At 38.7% G+C, this 18,282-nt stretch overlaps 1 protein-coding gene across 4 annotated transcripts in view; it reads right to left on the minus strand.

The window, feature by feature from the left end:
• MAST4 (microtubule associated serine/threonine kinase family member 4) overlaps positions 1-18,282 on the minus strand; it is a 231,976-nt gene that overhangs the window by 162,782 nt on the left and 50,912 nt on the right. Inside the window, exon 1 of one of the 4 annotated variants that reach the window (XM_058169506.1) lies at positions 9,739-9,851. The exons of 2 other annotated variants lie outside the window; for them this stretch is intronic. In XM_058169506.1, coding sequence (XP_058025489.1) covers positions 9,739-9,789 — 51 coding nt within the window. In that variant the 5' untranslated portion in view covers positions 9,790-9,851. Of the gene's footprint in view, positions 1-9,738; positions 9,852-18,282 lie in introns of those variants that run through there. One more of the 4 variants, XM_058169503.1, reaches the window with a different exon arrangement.

Consider the following 18,282-nt stretch of genomic DNA (forward strand, 5'->3'; position numbering starts at 1 on the left):
CAGTCCAAAGTACTCCAAGGTACTTTGTTGTTGTTTAAATCGATCTTCATATGCTAGTTTGCTGTATGTAGTTACTGTTTTTCTGGTGCTAGGAATAAGTCTCTAGTCAGTGAAGAATTTTCCCAAGATCCTAAGATCTTTGGACAAGAAGCTGTTTGCCATGTCTATGTATTTCTTTTGTACTGCTATGGCCAAATCATCAGCATATCCAAATTTGTGTCCTCTTGTTGCTGGAATATCTAATATGTATAAATTGAACAGTGTAGGTGCTGTTACAGAGCTTTGTGGGAGGCTGTTGTTTAACTTTCTTACCTTACTTACGTTGTCCCCCATTACTATCACTCAGTATTTTATTAATTAGTTGACAGAGTTTTTACAGGAGATAACATGGCCCAGTTTGTATAACAACCCATTCTTGCAAACTGTGTTGTATGCCACAGTTGAAATCCTAGGGTTACAATAATAGCATATTATATTGAATACCTTCTCCTTCGCCCTAGTTACAATTTGTCTTAGTTTCCAAAATTTTGTCATCTGATTTGTTTTAAGTCTGCTTCTTTTGCCCTACAGAATCTTCTATTTTCTTAACTTCTTTAAGCCCTGCAACTGTTGCAGTAAACTTATGCAAAATTCTTCAAACACTTTCTTCATTCTGGTAAAGTACCTTTACTTCTAATTTGTTCTAGTGAACCCCTGCATCCCTCTCACAATTTAGCAGTTTTTCTTATGGTTGCCATGGTGAAAAAGTGAGGAAGTGTCAATTGCTACAATGAAAGTAAAGGCAGGCTTTTTGTTTTGTTTTGCTTCTCTCTATCTTTAACACTTTAGTCCCAATTAGGTCTCCATAGTTACAGTCTCAGTATAAGTTAGCCCATATCCTCATATTTTTGTTTTGTAACAAAACAAAACAAAACAATTACTTCTGTCTTTAAAAATAAACAATCAACATTTTCATGAACTTCCAGTCAATCTAATTGATTTTACTATTTTCAAAGGCACTTTCATAAGAAAAAAATATTCTTTTTAAAATGTTCCTTTTGTCCGTTTAAAACTTTCTTTGATCACAATCTCCTTAAGCTTTTTGCTTTTAAAATGAAATCCTATAAAATAGCATATTTTTTCCTAATTTCAAAAAGAAGGAACTCATTTAGAGGTTTTGGTCTTCACTGTCATTTGGAGTATCTCCTTTAGGTTGTAAAGTGATTAAGAAGATGAGAATTTTGCCAGTCATATGTCCATGAAGCAGTTAATGACATGTAATAAATCCCTCAGCTCCCAAATCGCTGTACCTACGATCAACCACAAAAAAAACTACATTCCTGTGGTCTTCTTTTGAGGAGCTCTTTCACAGCACAAGTAGGTGGTCTCCATTTTCTCCTTCCAAAGAAATTTCCCTCAGTCAGAACCATTTCATAACTGAAGATTCCACTGTTGTATTTCTGCTACTTCTGAGCTTCTCACAGAGGCATCCAACCAGTGTTAATACCTCATCTGAAAGCTTAGATGTTGTCCTGTTTCTGGCCACAAAATAAACATGCAAAGAGGTTTGCAAACTTTACTAGGAAATTTTCCAACAAATAAAAAGGAGCAAGGAATGTGCATGATTGATTGAATGAACTTTTTCACTCGTGTGTTTCATAATGGGGGAGATGGGGTCCTGTCCTCCTCCTGAAGCCCATTACGACATGGAGCCACAATGCAACTCTGCATCGGCTTGGCTTGGCAAAAAAAGCAGTTGCTTTTTCCAGCCTGTATTGGGATGCCCCACCTCCCCACCAGCCAGCTGAGCATGGGTGCTCTGCTCCTGGACTCATCAGCCTTCTTAACACCCAGCACCAGCTCAGGGGTTCCTGAATCCCTGAACTAGCGCTGAGAGAGAGAGAAACAGAGGGAGGCAGAGAGAGAGAAAAAACAGAGAGAGGGAGGATGGAAAGAGAAAAAGAGAGGGAGGGAGAGAGGGAGGGAGGGAGGGAGGGAAAGAGAGATGATATTACAAAAGTTTTTCTTTTTTATTGTTGCTAAATGTAATGTTTCAAAAGCAGAAAAAGTTGTCCCAAAGGAGTCTTTGAGGGCTGAAAGCCAAGAGGCATGGATTTTCTCGGCCTTTTGCATTCCCACCCCGCACTGAAGCAAACCAAACAGGCCAGAGTTTCCCCGCTAAGTGGTCCCACTAAGCCCGCTTGCAAACTTCACTGAGTGTGGTTCCAAACATTCAGCTCTCACGTCTCTCCTGGCCAGCAGTGGTGGCAGCGGGAAAGGTGCCTACCCTGCCTGCTCCGCTCTCACTGGCCAGAGCTGGGGCTCCCTGCTGCCACCTCCCAGCCAGAGTGCCACGTTTGTTTGCTTGCTGATCATCTCCAAGGAGAGAACTATGCTCATACTGTCCAGGCCCCCGCCGTGGGGAGAGAGGAAGAGGGAAGGGGGGAATCATCCCCAACAGGATCCAAGTTAGAGTTGCCTTATTTTGTGTGGATCACTAATGCTTGGCTTTGCCTGCCAGCCTCCTCTCCATATCCACAGCCCAAGTGGTTGGATACATGATACATGAAGCTGGACAGGAGAGCACAGCTAGCTAACTAGATAGATAGATAGATAGATAGATAGATAGATAGATAGATAGATAGATAGATAGATAGATAGATAGATAGATAGATAGATAATGGATGGATGGATCAGAGAGAGAGAGAGAGAGATAAAGAGAGGGAGAGAGGGAAAGAGAGAGAGAAGAGAGCATGAGGGAAAGCGAGAGAGAAACAGAGAGACAGAGATAGAGGGAGGGAGGGAGGGAGGGAGGGAAGAGAGAGGGAGGGAAAGAGAAATATTACAAAAGTTTTTCTTTTTTATTGTTGCTAAACGTAATATTTCAAAAGCAGAAAAAAATGAAGGGGCATAAAAGTGCATTTACTACTTTTTCTTGGAACAATTAGCTGAACTATGCATTATCATTATTTTAGGTAGTAAAACCTCATTACTCAGGTTAAATTGCCATGTTGGCATTTTGTGATAAATAAGTAGGTTTTGGATTGCAGTTTGGGCACTCAGTCTCTAAAAGGTTCGCCATCACTGCCCTGTGTATATCATTTATCATTTATCATTTATCGTGGCTCCCATGTAACACCATTCCTGCGCAGTCTGCACTGGCTGCCTGTGGTCTCTCGGGTGCACTTCAAGGTGTTGGTTAGTACCTTTAAAGCGCTCCATGGCTTAGGGCCAGGGTACTTACGGGACCGCCTTCTGCTACCGAATACCTCCCACCAACCCGTACGCTCACACAGACAGGGGCTTCTCAGGGTGCCGTCCGCCAAGCAATGTCAGCTGGCGGCCCCCAGGGGAAGGTCCTTCTCTGTGGGGGCTCCTACCCTCTGGAACGAACTTCCCCCTGGATTACGTCAACTGCCTGACCTTCGGACCTTCCACCGCGAGCTGAAGACCTATTTGTTTATTCGCGCGGGACTGGCTTCGTAATTTTAAATTTTATAATTTTATAAGTTTTAGAGAGTTTAATTTTAATGGTATATTGTTTTAAATTTTAGCCAATTATATAATAAGTTTTTTAATCTTTGTTTTATTTGTATATTGTCTATCTTTTATTATGGCTGTGAACCGCCCTGAGTCCTTCAGGAGAAGGGCGGTATAAAAATCTAATAAATAAATAAATAAATAAATAAATAAATTTAGCTAATCTTTAACCATTCTTAGCCTGAACATCAATTTCTCCATCATCAATGCTATGCTGCATATCTTGTCAATCCAAAACTGAACTGAATACATGTTGTCTGCTTAGCAATCTCTAGCTTGGCTATGAAAAGAAGAAAATATTTATTCTCTAAGAACATGTTCCCCTGTTTTAAAATGAAGAGCAAGCAGTAGTTCATTAGCCTATAATTTTTTATGGAAGTGTAAAATTCAAGATTAAAACGTGTCAATCAGAATAAGCTTATGCCCAAATGACCAGTATATGAGATGTAATGTGCTGCTGAAGGAGATTTTTTTTGGGGGGGGGGGGAAATCAGCAGTAGTACCACAGCTTCCCAGGAAGGAAGCAGCACATTCCAGAGAGGAACCCAAAACAAAAGACGAGATGCACAGTTCTGAACTAGATGGTGGGGGAGGAAAATATTCAGAGTAGCTATAACCCAGAATACCCCAAGGTATATCGGTTAGGGTAGAATGTCACAGCTTTAGTCTGGCAAGATTCTATTAGATGCAAGCCAGTAAGATCTGTCCTTGAGCGACTCCCACTATCTGTTGTTTCTGGGGCTTGGACATGACACTATTCCTACTCAGCCAACTTTGAACAGGTAGTCTTGTTATTCATTGTTATGACCACAATTCAGCCCAAAATTTCTTTTGCTAAATGAAACATTTGTTAAGTGAGTTTTGCTCCATTTTATGACCTTTCTTGCTACAGTTGTTAAGTGAACCACTGCAGTTGCTAAGTTAATAACACTTTGTTAAATGAACCTGGCTTCCCAATGACTTTGCTTGTCAGAAAGTCACAAAAGGTGATCACAAGACCCTGGGATACCACAACCATCATAAATGTGAGTCAGTTGCCAAGTGTCTGAATTTTGATCATGTGACCATGAGATGCTGCAATGGTCATAAAGTGTGAAGAATGGTCACTTTTTTCAATGCTGTTGTGACTCTGAACGAACTAAGTTCAGGACTGCCTGTACTAAGTTGAGGACTGCCTGTATCTATAGAACACCTTCTATAAAGCCCACCATACATACATTTAACATCAACTTAAACCTACCTCCTTACCCAAGTCTTTTTAAAGTCTTAGTGTTTAATTTTTTTTTAGCTTCCATGTTATTTTCAGGTTTTTTTAGTGACTTAGAATTGCGTGTTACTTCCTGTCCCTTCTCTCGGTCTCTAAAATTAAAGTTGCTTCAAATCCAGAACAAACCATAGCTTTCAAAAATTCTACCAAATTGTTTTGGATTAGCCTTGGTTTCCAAACACTATTTAATTATTCCTGTATATTACAATTTTTTAAATATTATTTTATTGTATTGTAAGCAGCCCAGAGTCACTCTGGATAGCGAAAAGGGTGGTATATAAATTTAATAAATAAATACATTGGAATGGATTTCAAATAAAGGAGAATATTTGTAGCTCAGGGTTGACATGAGGGATCCTTGGTGCTGTCTGAACTTGCTTGTTTTTTTGTAGATGTTTCATTACCCAAACTAGGTAACATCATCAGTGCTAGGGTTTTAAATAAAACAAAGTCCAAAGGGATTGAGTAGAGCAGGGCTGGTGTGTATCACCTCTTTTCTTTCCTCTTGCCCTCAGCAATTCCCATTGTTTCATGCCTTACCACCATACTCACCTCAGCATTTTCATAGCACGCCCCCACTCTAAGCCATTCATTCAGATTTTATGACTGCCACCAATTCCCAGCAGCATATCTCATTGGCGTCCCTTCTTTGCTATTTCCTTTCCCTCAGCCATCACTACCTCAGAGCCTGACTAACCTTCATAAACATCTTTCAATCTCCTTTCCTTCCTTCTCTCTTCTGCGTCCCGTCAGCCAAAACTGGTATCTTCTGCCTTCCTTCAAAGCACTTCTGCCCAAAATAAGGGTTCCCAGTCTGTGCACGGACCAAACAATCCAAATATTTGTGTTTTGGTTCAGGCAGGAGGCAGAGTTTATGCATGGAATGTTTTGTACATCCCTTCTCTACACCCTTTCCATTACCAAGAAAGGGGAATAATTTTGTGCAATTTAAATGGAGAGACATATCATCTAAGCAATAATTACATAGTGATGTCTTAAATTTCCCAAGATAAATCCTCAAAATTTAATTTTAAAAAAAGCAGTCCCCATAGTTATAATAAAGGCTAATAATACAAGTCCTCAATAAATAAAACTTTTGTTTTGCTTGTTTTGAATTTGCTTCAGTTGGAATTAGCAAAGTTTGTAGCAAACTTTGGTTCCCAGGATTTCAAATAAGTAGGAAAGGCATGGGGCGGGGGGAGGGGCGAATCTTAGCCTGACAGTTTCTTCTTTCATTCCAGCCCTTACATTAAAGATGCTCATCATAGCCAAACGTTGCCCAAGTAAACCTTATCCATATAAACATGATAAAGCTATACAAATAATTAAATTAATGCTAGCACTTTTTCAATTAATCTAATAGTGTCAGAATATGCAAGATAACCTACCACTATAGAGATCCAAAGTATACTTTCATCTGATGCTTAATAAATATCAACTATACCTTGGGAAAATCCATTTTCTTCTTTTATCACAGCCTGGAAAGTAACAATCCACCATTCTCCTAAGCAGTTTCAAATAAATATATGCCACTGAATTGCCAAAATTATTGATTACTGTACCGTGTTCCTTCTCCCTACTCAATTCATGCTAACTTAGACAGAAAGAGATACGTGCATATATCTGTAACCTTTCCAATAAATCAACATTACACCTACAATTATTTCCACTAATAAATTAGCACATTGTTTCTGTATGTATAATAATTGCATATAAAGACAAATTTATTCCTACGATAGCAGGGAGTCAATAACACAGTGCTTTCAAACACATGTCCATCAATTCAAACCCCCGAATTTTTAAACATTTGATTTTTAGAATTAAAAAAATATATTATGAAACTGCCAAATATGAAATTGCAGTACATTTGCATGACATCTTAATTTTCTCTATCATAATCTCAGTTTAATATTCAAGCGCTTAATATTTATTTAATATTCATTCTCACTGGGTAAGAATGCTGGGTGACCTAGGGCCAGTCACTTTCTCTCAGCCCAACACATCTCACAAGGTGGTTGTTGTGGGAAAATAGGACAAGGAAGGAGCATTATGTATATTTACCTCCTTGAAGGAGATACAAAAATCTAATAAATAACTAAATCAAATTGAAATTACTCAAATCTTGCAAGATTTTGGAAATTTATTACTGAGAGGTAGACTCTTATGTTAAATGACATATTTACCCATGCAGAATTGAAATTAATAATACTTAAGAAATATATCTATATTTACCTATATGGAAAATGTACCATTAAGCACACATATACAACGAATCTGTATTATACCACATACATAAACCAAGAAAGTAAAGCACATTTATTACAGTGCATAGACAAATATCATCACCCTGATAATCTCCTCAGGTATGTGGTACCAGAGACAATCCAATAAATTTAAATGGTAATGGATACTAAGAGTTGTGTGAAGATTTAGATTCTATTCCAAACAGATGCTTCAAGGTACAGAAAGGATGTGTCCATAGCACTTCTTTTTAACACAGTCATGTCTTTTCCTGGAAAAATTGGCAGATGTGCAATTTCCAAGAAAAGGTCTGCTGATTTTAAAAGTTAGAGGCAAATGCTATGTCCATGCTCCAGGGGCCGGTTTAGCTCACGCTGGTAAAGCCTGTTATTAAGAACACAGTAGCCTGCAATTACTGCAGGTTCGAGCCCGGCCCAAGGTTGACTCAGCCTTCCATCCTTTATAAGGTAGGTAAAATGAGGACCCAGATTGTTGGGGGGGCAATAAGTTGACTTTGTAAAAATATACAAATAGAATGAGACTATTGCCTTATACACTGTAAGCCGCCCTGAGTCTTCGGAGAAGGGCGGGGTATAAATGTAAACAAAAAAAATAATAATTGTATTTTGAATCAAACTGAATCAAATCTGAAACACTGCACAGTCCAATTGACTAATGGCATTTGGTTTGCAATATGGCAGGTAATCTCTTCCCTTTTCTCTAAATTGAAAGAATTTTTTAAAATATTTTAAGACCAGCTGGACAAAGAGCCTGGCTGGTACCAAAAAAGCAGGCAAACTGATGTTCACTGTCAATGTACTGGCCACTGTAGTCTTAATAAAATGTCATCCCTTTAATGCAAGAAAACTAAGGTCAATTTATCTGATCAAGGTCTTATCAGCACTAATTAAAGTCATGATATCTTAGGGAATCACATTTTTCTTTAGTGGATATAAGCACATATAGCAGGCCTTTACTGCTGTAAATAAAATACAAAGAAACAAATAGATGTTACATTTGAATAAATATTGAAGATACACTGGGGAATTTTTTCTTAAGTTTAATAAACAAAGAACCAAAGCTCAAAATTTCTTTGCCTAAATCAAATTCTCAGCTGAATGAGAAGCAAGAAAAAAAAATCAATAAAGTTGAAAAACTAAGAACTTAAACAGTTTTTGCATTTATTTTGGTAGCATAGTTCAAAAAATCAGTAGTAAAATTAGATTGTATTTTCAATATGCAGCAAAAAATACTTGATTCATATAGATAAATATATTTTATAAAGAATTATATGCTTTTGCTAAGCAGTATTAGCACTTACTAAAAATCAAGTAAAACTTACTTTTTTAATCCTAGTTTCAAGACATTCATTAATGCTTCTAATAGTAAATTGTTTATTTTAATTGTAATCATCCCAATTATTTAATACCTTCAGATCATAACAGTTATTTAATATAACCAATATATGACAACTATTCTTGTGACAAGTGTTAATGCAAACAAAATATATTCTTTTTAAGACTACATGTTTTATCAAAAAACCTCAAAAGACTTAGTTCATCAATACTGATCTCACTAGAATAATTGTCAAAACAGCCACGTATTTCAGCAAAATAGTTATTTCAGTAAGGATTCTCATTTATAGGTTTAAAAGTTTAGGAATTTCCACTAATTAAATATCTGCAAAGTTACAATGGCAGTAACATAGCTTCTTTGAGTACAATGAAACAATAGAATTGCATAGAAAACATGGGAAAGGAAGTTTAGTCAAAGATGAATGACCTAAGCAATTTTTTTCTTTAACAACAGAAAACAAAGAGGTTTAAGAGTGGTACTTCATCTGTCTTCAATCATGTTAATTATGTTTTATTCTTTGCTTACAAGTCTAACACCGAACACTGATTTGTGAGAGTTTAATTCACTAAGTTGTCAAGACAAAAAGTTTTGAAATTCTAAGGCATCCACAAGTCCAGACAACAAAAGGCATAACGTGTCTGAACATATATAATATCTCAGAAATCTTGAACGATAAGCTAAGTATTCTGAAATTATTTCTCTGGCAATGAATTCAAAGACTGCTAAAACTTTGTTCGCATTCCCAGAAAAGTAGATTCTATAATTTTCTTTGCCAATATGTTAATCAAAAACAATCAAATTGAAGCATCATTGATGTTTGAGGCTTGAAACAGTATTACTAATAGCTTCCACATTTGCCAAATAATATACAGTGAATGCTGAAAATTCAAAACATTTAAAAATGTATAGGGTTGTTTGCCTTCTTTTTATTTTTTGCTTAAATATTCAGAACATTTCAAATTCTCTAAAGCTGTTCATATTTACCTGAATGCTAAATACTTTCCCATTTAAGATGCTTTTTGAAAATTTCTTTATAAGGGAATCAATGATCTATTACTCTATCTGAAAGAGCAGATAAGACTGTAAGGTCAGACTGTATGTTTTTTAAAAGCTTTTTTGTTCAGGTGAATGTTAGTAAAAGATGTATGATTTCACATCCTTAAGAGAAAAAAAGCAGGCAGCTTTCTGACAAGTAATACTTCACTGATGAACCATTTATCATGCTGCACTTGAAACATAGTAATCAATAGTTTAAAATTGTCTCTACATTTTTGCACAGGACACAAATACAAATGAAACTTTTACAACAAAATTATTCACTGAGAAAATAGCTCTCAAATAGCTACATAGCCTACCTGAAGCCCTCGCCTTCTCAGAATGCTGGACTCGTCCATTCTCTCCCTCATTCCTTCTATAACAATATAGCCATGCTCTAGTATCTCAGACTTCGGCTCACTTATTCAGATCCTAGCAGCTGCTAAACACTTACATCACAGTTTATCTGATTGGAAAGGAATAGTCAGCTGACTTTAGCCAGTTATTCACTCAGCAACTTCTGAGCTCATGCATGTTTGCAGTGCTGTATTACAAAGCAGCAAGTGGGCTCCAGACACCTAACAAATTTATCTAGACAGGAGTAGCTATTTGACAGAGGAAATCCTGCAAGAGGATTGTTATTCGCACAGAACAATACGCCTGCCATCCTGTGCTAGCATGCCGTTTTAAGCACAGTCTATAGATCAAGTTTTTGAGAGGAAGCGGTGAGGTAAAAATGCGAGTTAATTAGCAGTGGCACCTAAAGTAAAGAGAGAAATTAAGAGTAATCATGGAAAAACTGAAACAAAGCTGGATATTCAAACAACATAGCTCACTGAGTCTAAAAAACAGTACCAGTTATTTAGCTTCCTAGGAAATTAGAACTGTCTCAGGATACAAAACCATTTAAAATATCAGTACACACAGGATTAATATCTGATTAAAAAAATATTATCAGTTATAAAGTTCACCTCAAAAAAGAAAGCCATAGACAGAAATATTATTTCTACCATCATGCATAATTTCACACACTGATCTCAGTTGTTTACTCTGAGCATTTTCATTTTATTCCATTCCTAAACAGAAAGATGCTTAATATTGAGATTTAGATCACTGCACATTGCAAAACTAATGTACCACAACATTCAGATATATTTAAAGCTTTAAATTCTGCTTTCTGTATTTCAGTAGAGAAAAATAACTGAATGTCAAAGGGAAATAAAACTCAGCTTGACAACAAAACAAAGCCTCATATTTTTTTTTTGAGTTCATGATTTCTAGACAAATTTTAAAAGAAAAGGGAAAAGCTATTTGATTTTACTTATCAGTATAAGCTTAGGTTATCCCAATTATTGATTTTCTTGAAGCTGTCATCAGGCTATTAAACTTGAAATCAGCTGATTAGACTGTATCATTAAAAATTGCTTAGGGATTTAAATGTCTACCTACCAAATAAATCGATTGCATTTCATGCTTCATAAATGGGCCCTGCCATTCTCTTTACATGACTAATTCTTGCAAACACATATTTGAAACCCCACTAAAACAGGAACTTTTAAAATAGATGAATAATAAATATATGAAGATTAGTTTTTGGAAACAACTTTAAATTAATTCACAAAATTTAAGGATACATAAGCAACAAGACACCACCAAAGCTGACATCGGCCATAGCATAGAAAAACTCAAAAAATTAATGCAAGATTGGAAAATGTGGAAAGACCTGGTCCATAGAATCACCAAGAGTCGGACACGAATGAATGGATAACATCATCATCAAGCAAAAGAAAGAAAATGAAATATCTCTGTCTACAGGTAGTCCCGTGACCATTTGTTTGATAACACTTGTCTCGGATGAGGCTAATATGTCCAACAATGGCTTTGACTGGGCTCCCAGTGCTGGTTGAGGCTGAAGGAGTGGTGCCCCATTGGCCCCGAATAACAGGGCTCACTTGAGAATCAGAGGCGGCTGAGGCAGTTTTGCAGCTCAATCAGGGCTTCGCGCATCCTCAGGAGCCTCTCTGGCTGCCCAAGACAGTGCCTCCAGGCACCAACACTGCCTCAGGTACTGCACTACATCGCTTCATTGACATTGCCCCCCTCCAAACTACTTCACTCCCAGCATCCTGGCTGGGAGGCTAGTTGCCCACATGGCCGAGAAGCTGTATGGCCACACTGGCCAGGAGGACACTCACCTGCCTGGCTGAGAAGCCACATGGCTGCACTGGCTGGGAAGATGCTCACCTACTTGGCTGGGAAGATGCATGGCCACACTGGCCAGGAGGATGCTCGACCATCTAGCCGGGAAGCCTCCTGGCCGCACTGGCCGAAAAGACGCTCGCTCACCTGGCCAGGAAGATGTATGGCCACACTGGCCAGGAGGACCCTTGCCCCCTGGCCAAGAAGCTACATAGCTGCACTGGCCAGGAGGACACTCGCCCCCCTGACCAGGAAGCCATATTGCCACGTTGGCTAGGAAGACGCTTGTTCGCCTGGCTGAGAAGCTGTGTGGCCGGGATGTCTGGGAAGATGCTTGCCTGCCTGTCTGGGAAGCTGCTTCGCTGCGCTGGTCGGGAAGATGCTAGCCTGCCTGACTGAGAAACTGCCTGGCTGAGAAGCCACATGGCTGCGCTGGCTGGGAAGACGCTTGCCTGCCTGGCCGGGAAGGTGCATAGCTGCGCTGGCTGGGAAAGCGCTCGCCCTACCTGGCCGGAAGAACGCTTACCCACCTGGCTGAGAAGCCACATGGCTGGCAAGATGCTCACCTGCCTTGCTGGGAAGCTGCATGGCTGAGCTGGCTGGGAGAACATTCTCCCTCCTGGCCGAGAGGCTGCTCAGCTGCCTGGCCAGTGTCAAAAGAGAGGATTCCCTGTGGGACAGAAGTTTTGTCTAGAAGGAAAAGCATACAGAAACCAGTTTGATCATAAGGTATCCAAATGTTATGTCCCATATTTCCCACAATTAGAAATCTTTAAATTGCATACTAGTAGCATAAGTACATAAGAAGACTTCTTTTATTATTCTGTAGAAACAAATTCTATTAACAAAGGAATAAGTAGGGGGTGGGAAATTTGGAGGAGCTGAAATTGTTGTTCACTTTTTGCATTATCTCTCCTTAGAATTTAGAATGAAAATAAAAATATTGGACCCTGTTTCCACAAAATTACTTTGTACTGTATTTTCCAATTATTTAAATAAGCTCATGTGATAACATTTTTCTACAAATGTTCATATTGACTATTTTGATAGGCTCTCTAAATCTGCAGAAAGGGTCCTCTGAAAAGGGTGGATTTGCAGTATCAAAAAAGAAAACAGAGAATGGTAATTTAATGACTGATCTATATGCTCTACCAGTTATCTGAGGCTTGGGGTCACCATTTGTACCATCCAGAGGGCCAATGTATGCCTGTACATATCTTGCTAGTTGCCTAGCAATTTATCTACTCCACCTATATTTATATGTTCTTCAAAATATATTTAAACTTTTTTAAAAAAACTGGGAAGCTGACTTTCCAAAAAGCAAAACACCGTCCTCCAGAAAAATCATTTATTTCTTAATTTATATTCCATCATTATTTGTATAAGTAATTCAAAGCAGCAAACATTCCAAATATACTTCCTCCTCCTATTTTCCCCATCACAGTCCTGTGAGGTAGGCTGGGCTGAGAGAAGGAATGACTGACCCAAAATCAGCCAGTTGTTAGACTCACTGAGCCATTTCTAAACTTTCCTGCAATGTGAAAAACTGAGCTTTCTGCAGACAGTGTTTTGTTTAGAAGTGTGTCCACTGTCTTGAAAAAACAGAAAAATTATAAGTGGACTGTGCATCAGTGGTGAGATTCAATTTTTTTTACTACCGGCTCTGTGGGTGTGGCTTGGTGGGTGTGGCTTGGTGGGTGTGGCAAGGGAAGGTTACTGCAAAATCCCCATTTCCTCCCAATCAGCTGGGACTCAGGAGGGAGAGACTAGATGGGGGCGGGGCCAGACAGAAGTGGTATTTACCGATTCTCCAAACTACTCAAAATTTCCACTACCAGTTCTCCAGAACTGGACAGAACCTGCTGAATACCATCTCTGCTGTGCTTTGCTATGGTGGACAGGAACGCATTTGTCTGCAATTCTTTAAACAAAATATGGCCTTTTCACGGGAAAAAGGGCAGCTGCATAATCACAGGAAGCTGTATAATCCCAGCTGTTTTAAAGAATTGCAAACAGATGCAGCATTCCTTTCTCTGTGCTCTCCAATTTTTTTATTTTTTTTTTGCATTTGAATCCAAAATGCAATAGTACAGTACAAGAGGGCAAGTAAGAATACACAATTAAGAAATCTTATTTGAAATAGGTGCTTTGTAAACTTATCTGTGGCAAGTCTTCCCAACCACTGTTTTGCAAAAGCATTCACAATAATAAATATGTATCAGAATCCAAATACAGGGTTCCAACTTTAGGTGACATTTATGGTTGGTTATTCTGTTTCTACTACTAGTAAAGAAATGAGCAAGAAATCATCATTTTTATAATTATTCCTGAAGTGGTGTGTGTGTAAAAGGCAGCACTGATCACTGATCATAACAGCACAAAAACAGGCACTAAGCACCAGATCCATAGAAGCAGGGATTTACCACACTAGATAGAACCCAAGGGGTAGATCAGTGTCTCTCAGGTGAAAGATGTATGGACTTTAACTCCCAGAATTCTCCAGCCAACATCAAGGAGTTTCCACAGAAGATTGTGGAGAATAATAGAGCTAAGAATCTGTGGGAGTTCCGGATCCAGAAGGACAGGCAGGCATTAGATAACCAACCAGAAACTATAGTAGTAAAAAAATTAATAGACCCGTGATGGCGAACCTATGGCGCATGTGCCAGAGGTGGCACGCAGCGCTCTCTCTGATGGCACACGAACCATCACCCCAGTTCAGTTCTGCTGCGCATACACGCGTACTTCTCACTGGCCAGCTGGTCTTTGTGTCTCTGCCGCACATGTGCAGGGATGGGGGGGTGCATGCATGTGGGGGGTGCGGGGGGTGTGGGGGGCAGGGAGTGTGTGGGGGCATGCACATGCATGGGTGGGTGGGAAGCATGCATGGGCAGGTGGGGAGCTTGCATGGAGGGGTGTGCATGCGCAGGGGCATGCAAGGGGCATGCACAGGGCATGCACATTGCATTTTGGGGGTTCAGACGCACGCTTTGGGCACTTGGTCCTGAAAAAGTTAGCCATCACTGTAATAGACAAAGATGAGAAGAGCTCAGGAGGCCAGGCAACCAGGATGAGGCAAGGTGCCCCTCGACGTGAATGTCAAATTGGCCACACCCATCCAATCACATGACCACCCAACCATACCCACCCAGTCACATGACCACCCAGTCACATAACCACCAAGCCATGCCCACCAAGCCATGTCCACAGAATCAATTGTTAAAAAATGTGAATCCCACCACTGGAAAGATCAGGCCAGTGTGGCTTCAGCCCAGTCTACCAATGTGAAGAGGAAACATGCCAGCAGTTTGGGGAGTAGTGTCAAGCTGGCCACGTCCACCCAGTTAGTAGGAGGAGTGGGAGAAACTTCTGACTTCCTGCAAGTTTCCCATTGACTTTGCTTGTGGGACATTGGAAATCACAACCATGTGGCCACAGCTGACTTTGGCGGCGCTGCAGTTGTTTGTGAATACGCTGGTCTGGATATCCTTAAAATTTCAGCTTCACAGAGGTAATGCCTAAACCACTTCCTCAATTTACTTTCCCCCTCCAAATTCCAGTTAACACAGCTGGATAATATCCCAGCCTTCATATTAGAGTCTGCCCAAGAGGAATCAAGACTGTGGCATTTCTGAACAATTTTGTCTATCTTCTTCAATACACTAAAAGAAGGAACTAAAGGAAGCGAATAGCTTACCAACAACAATAAGGGAGACATAATGATGCTTTTCCTCCCTTGTTGTCCAAGTATGGGCTTATGCCTGAGAGTGTAACTGTGCCTGATCAAGTCCAGTTTCAGTCTTTCTTTGCAGGTAATCCATAAGATTGTTTCTATGACTCCCTTCATCTCCTAAACCAAGATGCATCCAAGATTGGCAATTAGGAAAAAAAAAACAAGCCACTCGGGGGATTTCATCAAAATCCTGAGTTGCCCAAGGCTAAAGGAGCACCCAATCCAAGTCATGATGACCTATTGTGGCATATCTATTTGACAAAGTATTAATGGTATTAGCAAAACGCTGATAGAGTCTGAAGAAATAATGGGTATTTTATCAGATTATATTCCCAATTAAAAAGTATACAAAATGAGTCTACTAATAGTAGCATTTGCAAAAGGGAGTTATCTTCTGATTACTAGGCATTAAAAAAGAACATGAAAATGCATGTTGAAATACATAAGGTATCTCAGGAAACCATAATACAAAATAAAACTAAAATCCAAGGAGCCTTAGAGAATTACACAATCATTTTCTCAGTAGACTTGAGATCAATCCAAGAGGAATTCAAACACTTAAACATCACTTCATATAGATCAGGGGTGTCCAAACTTGGCCCTTTGGAGAGTGGTGGACTTCAACTCCCAGAATTCTCCAACTAGCAACTTGCTTAAATTTATAGCTCATGCTGGCTGGGGAATTCTGGGAGTTGAAGTCCACCACTCTCCAAAGGGCCAAGTTTGGACACCCCTGATATAGATGCTATATAATAAAAATACATTTTTATAAAGGGGTTTCTAAGCAAAGCACTACATGGTTAGCTGCAATTGCAAATAATTAATCTTTTATCCAACTCCATTTTTTAAAACGATTTGACTAAGTTTACACATATTAAGTCATAATGTAATATAATAACAGAATTGGAAGGGGCCTTGGAGGCCTTCTAGTCCAACCCAGGCAGGAAACCCTACACCATCTCAGACAGATGGTTATCCAACATCTTCTTAAAATTTCCAATGTTGGGGCATTTACAACTTCTGCAGGCAAGTCGTTCCACTTATTAATTGTTCTAACTGTCAGGAAATTTCTCCTTAGTTTTAAGTTGCTTCTTTCCTTGATCAGTTTCTACCCATTGCTTCTTGTTCTACCCTCAGGTGCTTTGGAGAACAGCCCGACTCCCTTTTCTTTGTAGCAACCCTGAGATATTGGAACACAGCTATCATGTCTAGTCCTTCTTTTTATTAAACTAGACAGACCCAGTTCCTGCAACCGTTCTTCATATGTTTTAGCCTCCAGTCCCCTAATCATCTTTGTTGCTCTTCTCTGCACTCTCTCTAGAGTCTCAGCATCAATGTAATTTGTTTGTTTTCAGCTAAATGTATTATAAAAATCTATGCAATGTGGATTATTCACCAAACCATAGCTAAACCATGGCTTAAGTGCAACGTGTAATCAGACTGTGGTTTAGCATATCAGTACATTTTAGCTTAACTACTTAATACCCCTCTTAAGACAGCTAGCCTCTGTAAAATTCCTGTCTTTCCACAACTGTGGGAACATTAGACTTAAAGGAAATACAAGCAGCTTAAGGTTTTAAAAAATCATATTTGCTGCTTTTTTGCTTGGATCCCTAGCAGTATTATTTTTCTCAAACCAAAAATAGCATTTTGTTTTTCTAAGTCGGTATCTTTTCTTCAACCATCTTCTTTTATAGCTTATCCTTTCATTTCCATGGCATTTTTTTGCAATCTTCGCTATATCATAGCACTATTGTGTTTCTAGCGCCTGTAAATATCTTCAGTTCTAACTAAATTAAGAGATAATTCTTCATCTGATATATCACAGCACATTAAATCCATTTTCATAATATATACATGGTTTATGCATGAAGCAGTACATAGTGGTAGCTTCTACTGCAAGATGCTGATCACATTTTAATACATGTCTGTCCAAATATTTTCCTTTCAGGACAGCAGACAAGAGTAGCCCTCATTTAACTGAGTTATTTAAAAATGTTTATAGAATTTCTAAAAGATGAATTACTAAATTATTACCTTTTCTGTTCTCTAAATAGACACACCTTTTTATTTTTAAAATGAAATAGATCTATAATGATAGATCTATATTGATGACAACCAATATATAGGTCTCCCTTAGTATCATCTTTGTGAGGGTTTCCCAAACAACACAATATTTGAGAAAATGGAAAAAAATAGGACCTGTTATTATCACACTTGCAAGTTATGCCAAAACACCATCTTGGAACTTTAAATATCTATAGCAAGCATTACTATTTAAGATTCTTGCTTCACTTTCAACTTTTTAAAAAGATTTCAGGAGGGGTGAAAGAGAAACAAGGACATTTTGGAGTAGAGGTGAAAGGTACATTTCTTACCAAAGGCCAATGAGAAAGATAAAAATACAGGTTTGTATTTAGCCATTAGCAAAGTTTACAATAGGATTATGCCAATCTTGCCATCAAATCTACTATGAAAAATATTGATTTTCTGTCAGAAAGCATCACTTTGAGACAACGTGCACATGGCCACAATCACATTACACACACATTGGCATGTGCAGGTGCACGCACACCTCCACCGCCATCCCCCACATATAGATGGATAGATAGATAGTTACATGCTGGAGGGAACAATATAGGATAAAATAAAAGTTTCTGAGAGAGTACATCTGTGCAGTAACAAATATATAACAAAAAATTATAAAATGAAACTATTTCTACATGCTTAGACCAGGTGAAAAACAACAGAAAAATCAAAAAATGGTATTCTCAGATACAGAAATAAACTAAATGACAAAACTCATTGTTTTTTCAGAAATATCTCGCTTGACTTTCAGATGCTAGATTTAAACATACATCATTTTGCAAATAAAGTAGAAATCACCGAATACAAATAGCAAATCTAAAATTCTATTACATTCTGAAAGTAA

This window comes from Ahaetulla prasina, chromosome 2 (genome assembly GCF_028640845.1).
Source record: "Ahaetulla prasina isolate Xishuangbanna chromosome 2, ASM2864084v1, whole genome shotgun sequence".
NCBI lineage: Eukaryota > Metazoa > Chordata > Lepidosauria > Squamata > Colubridae > Ahaetulla > Ahaetulla prasina.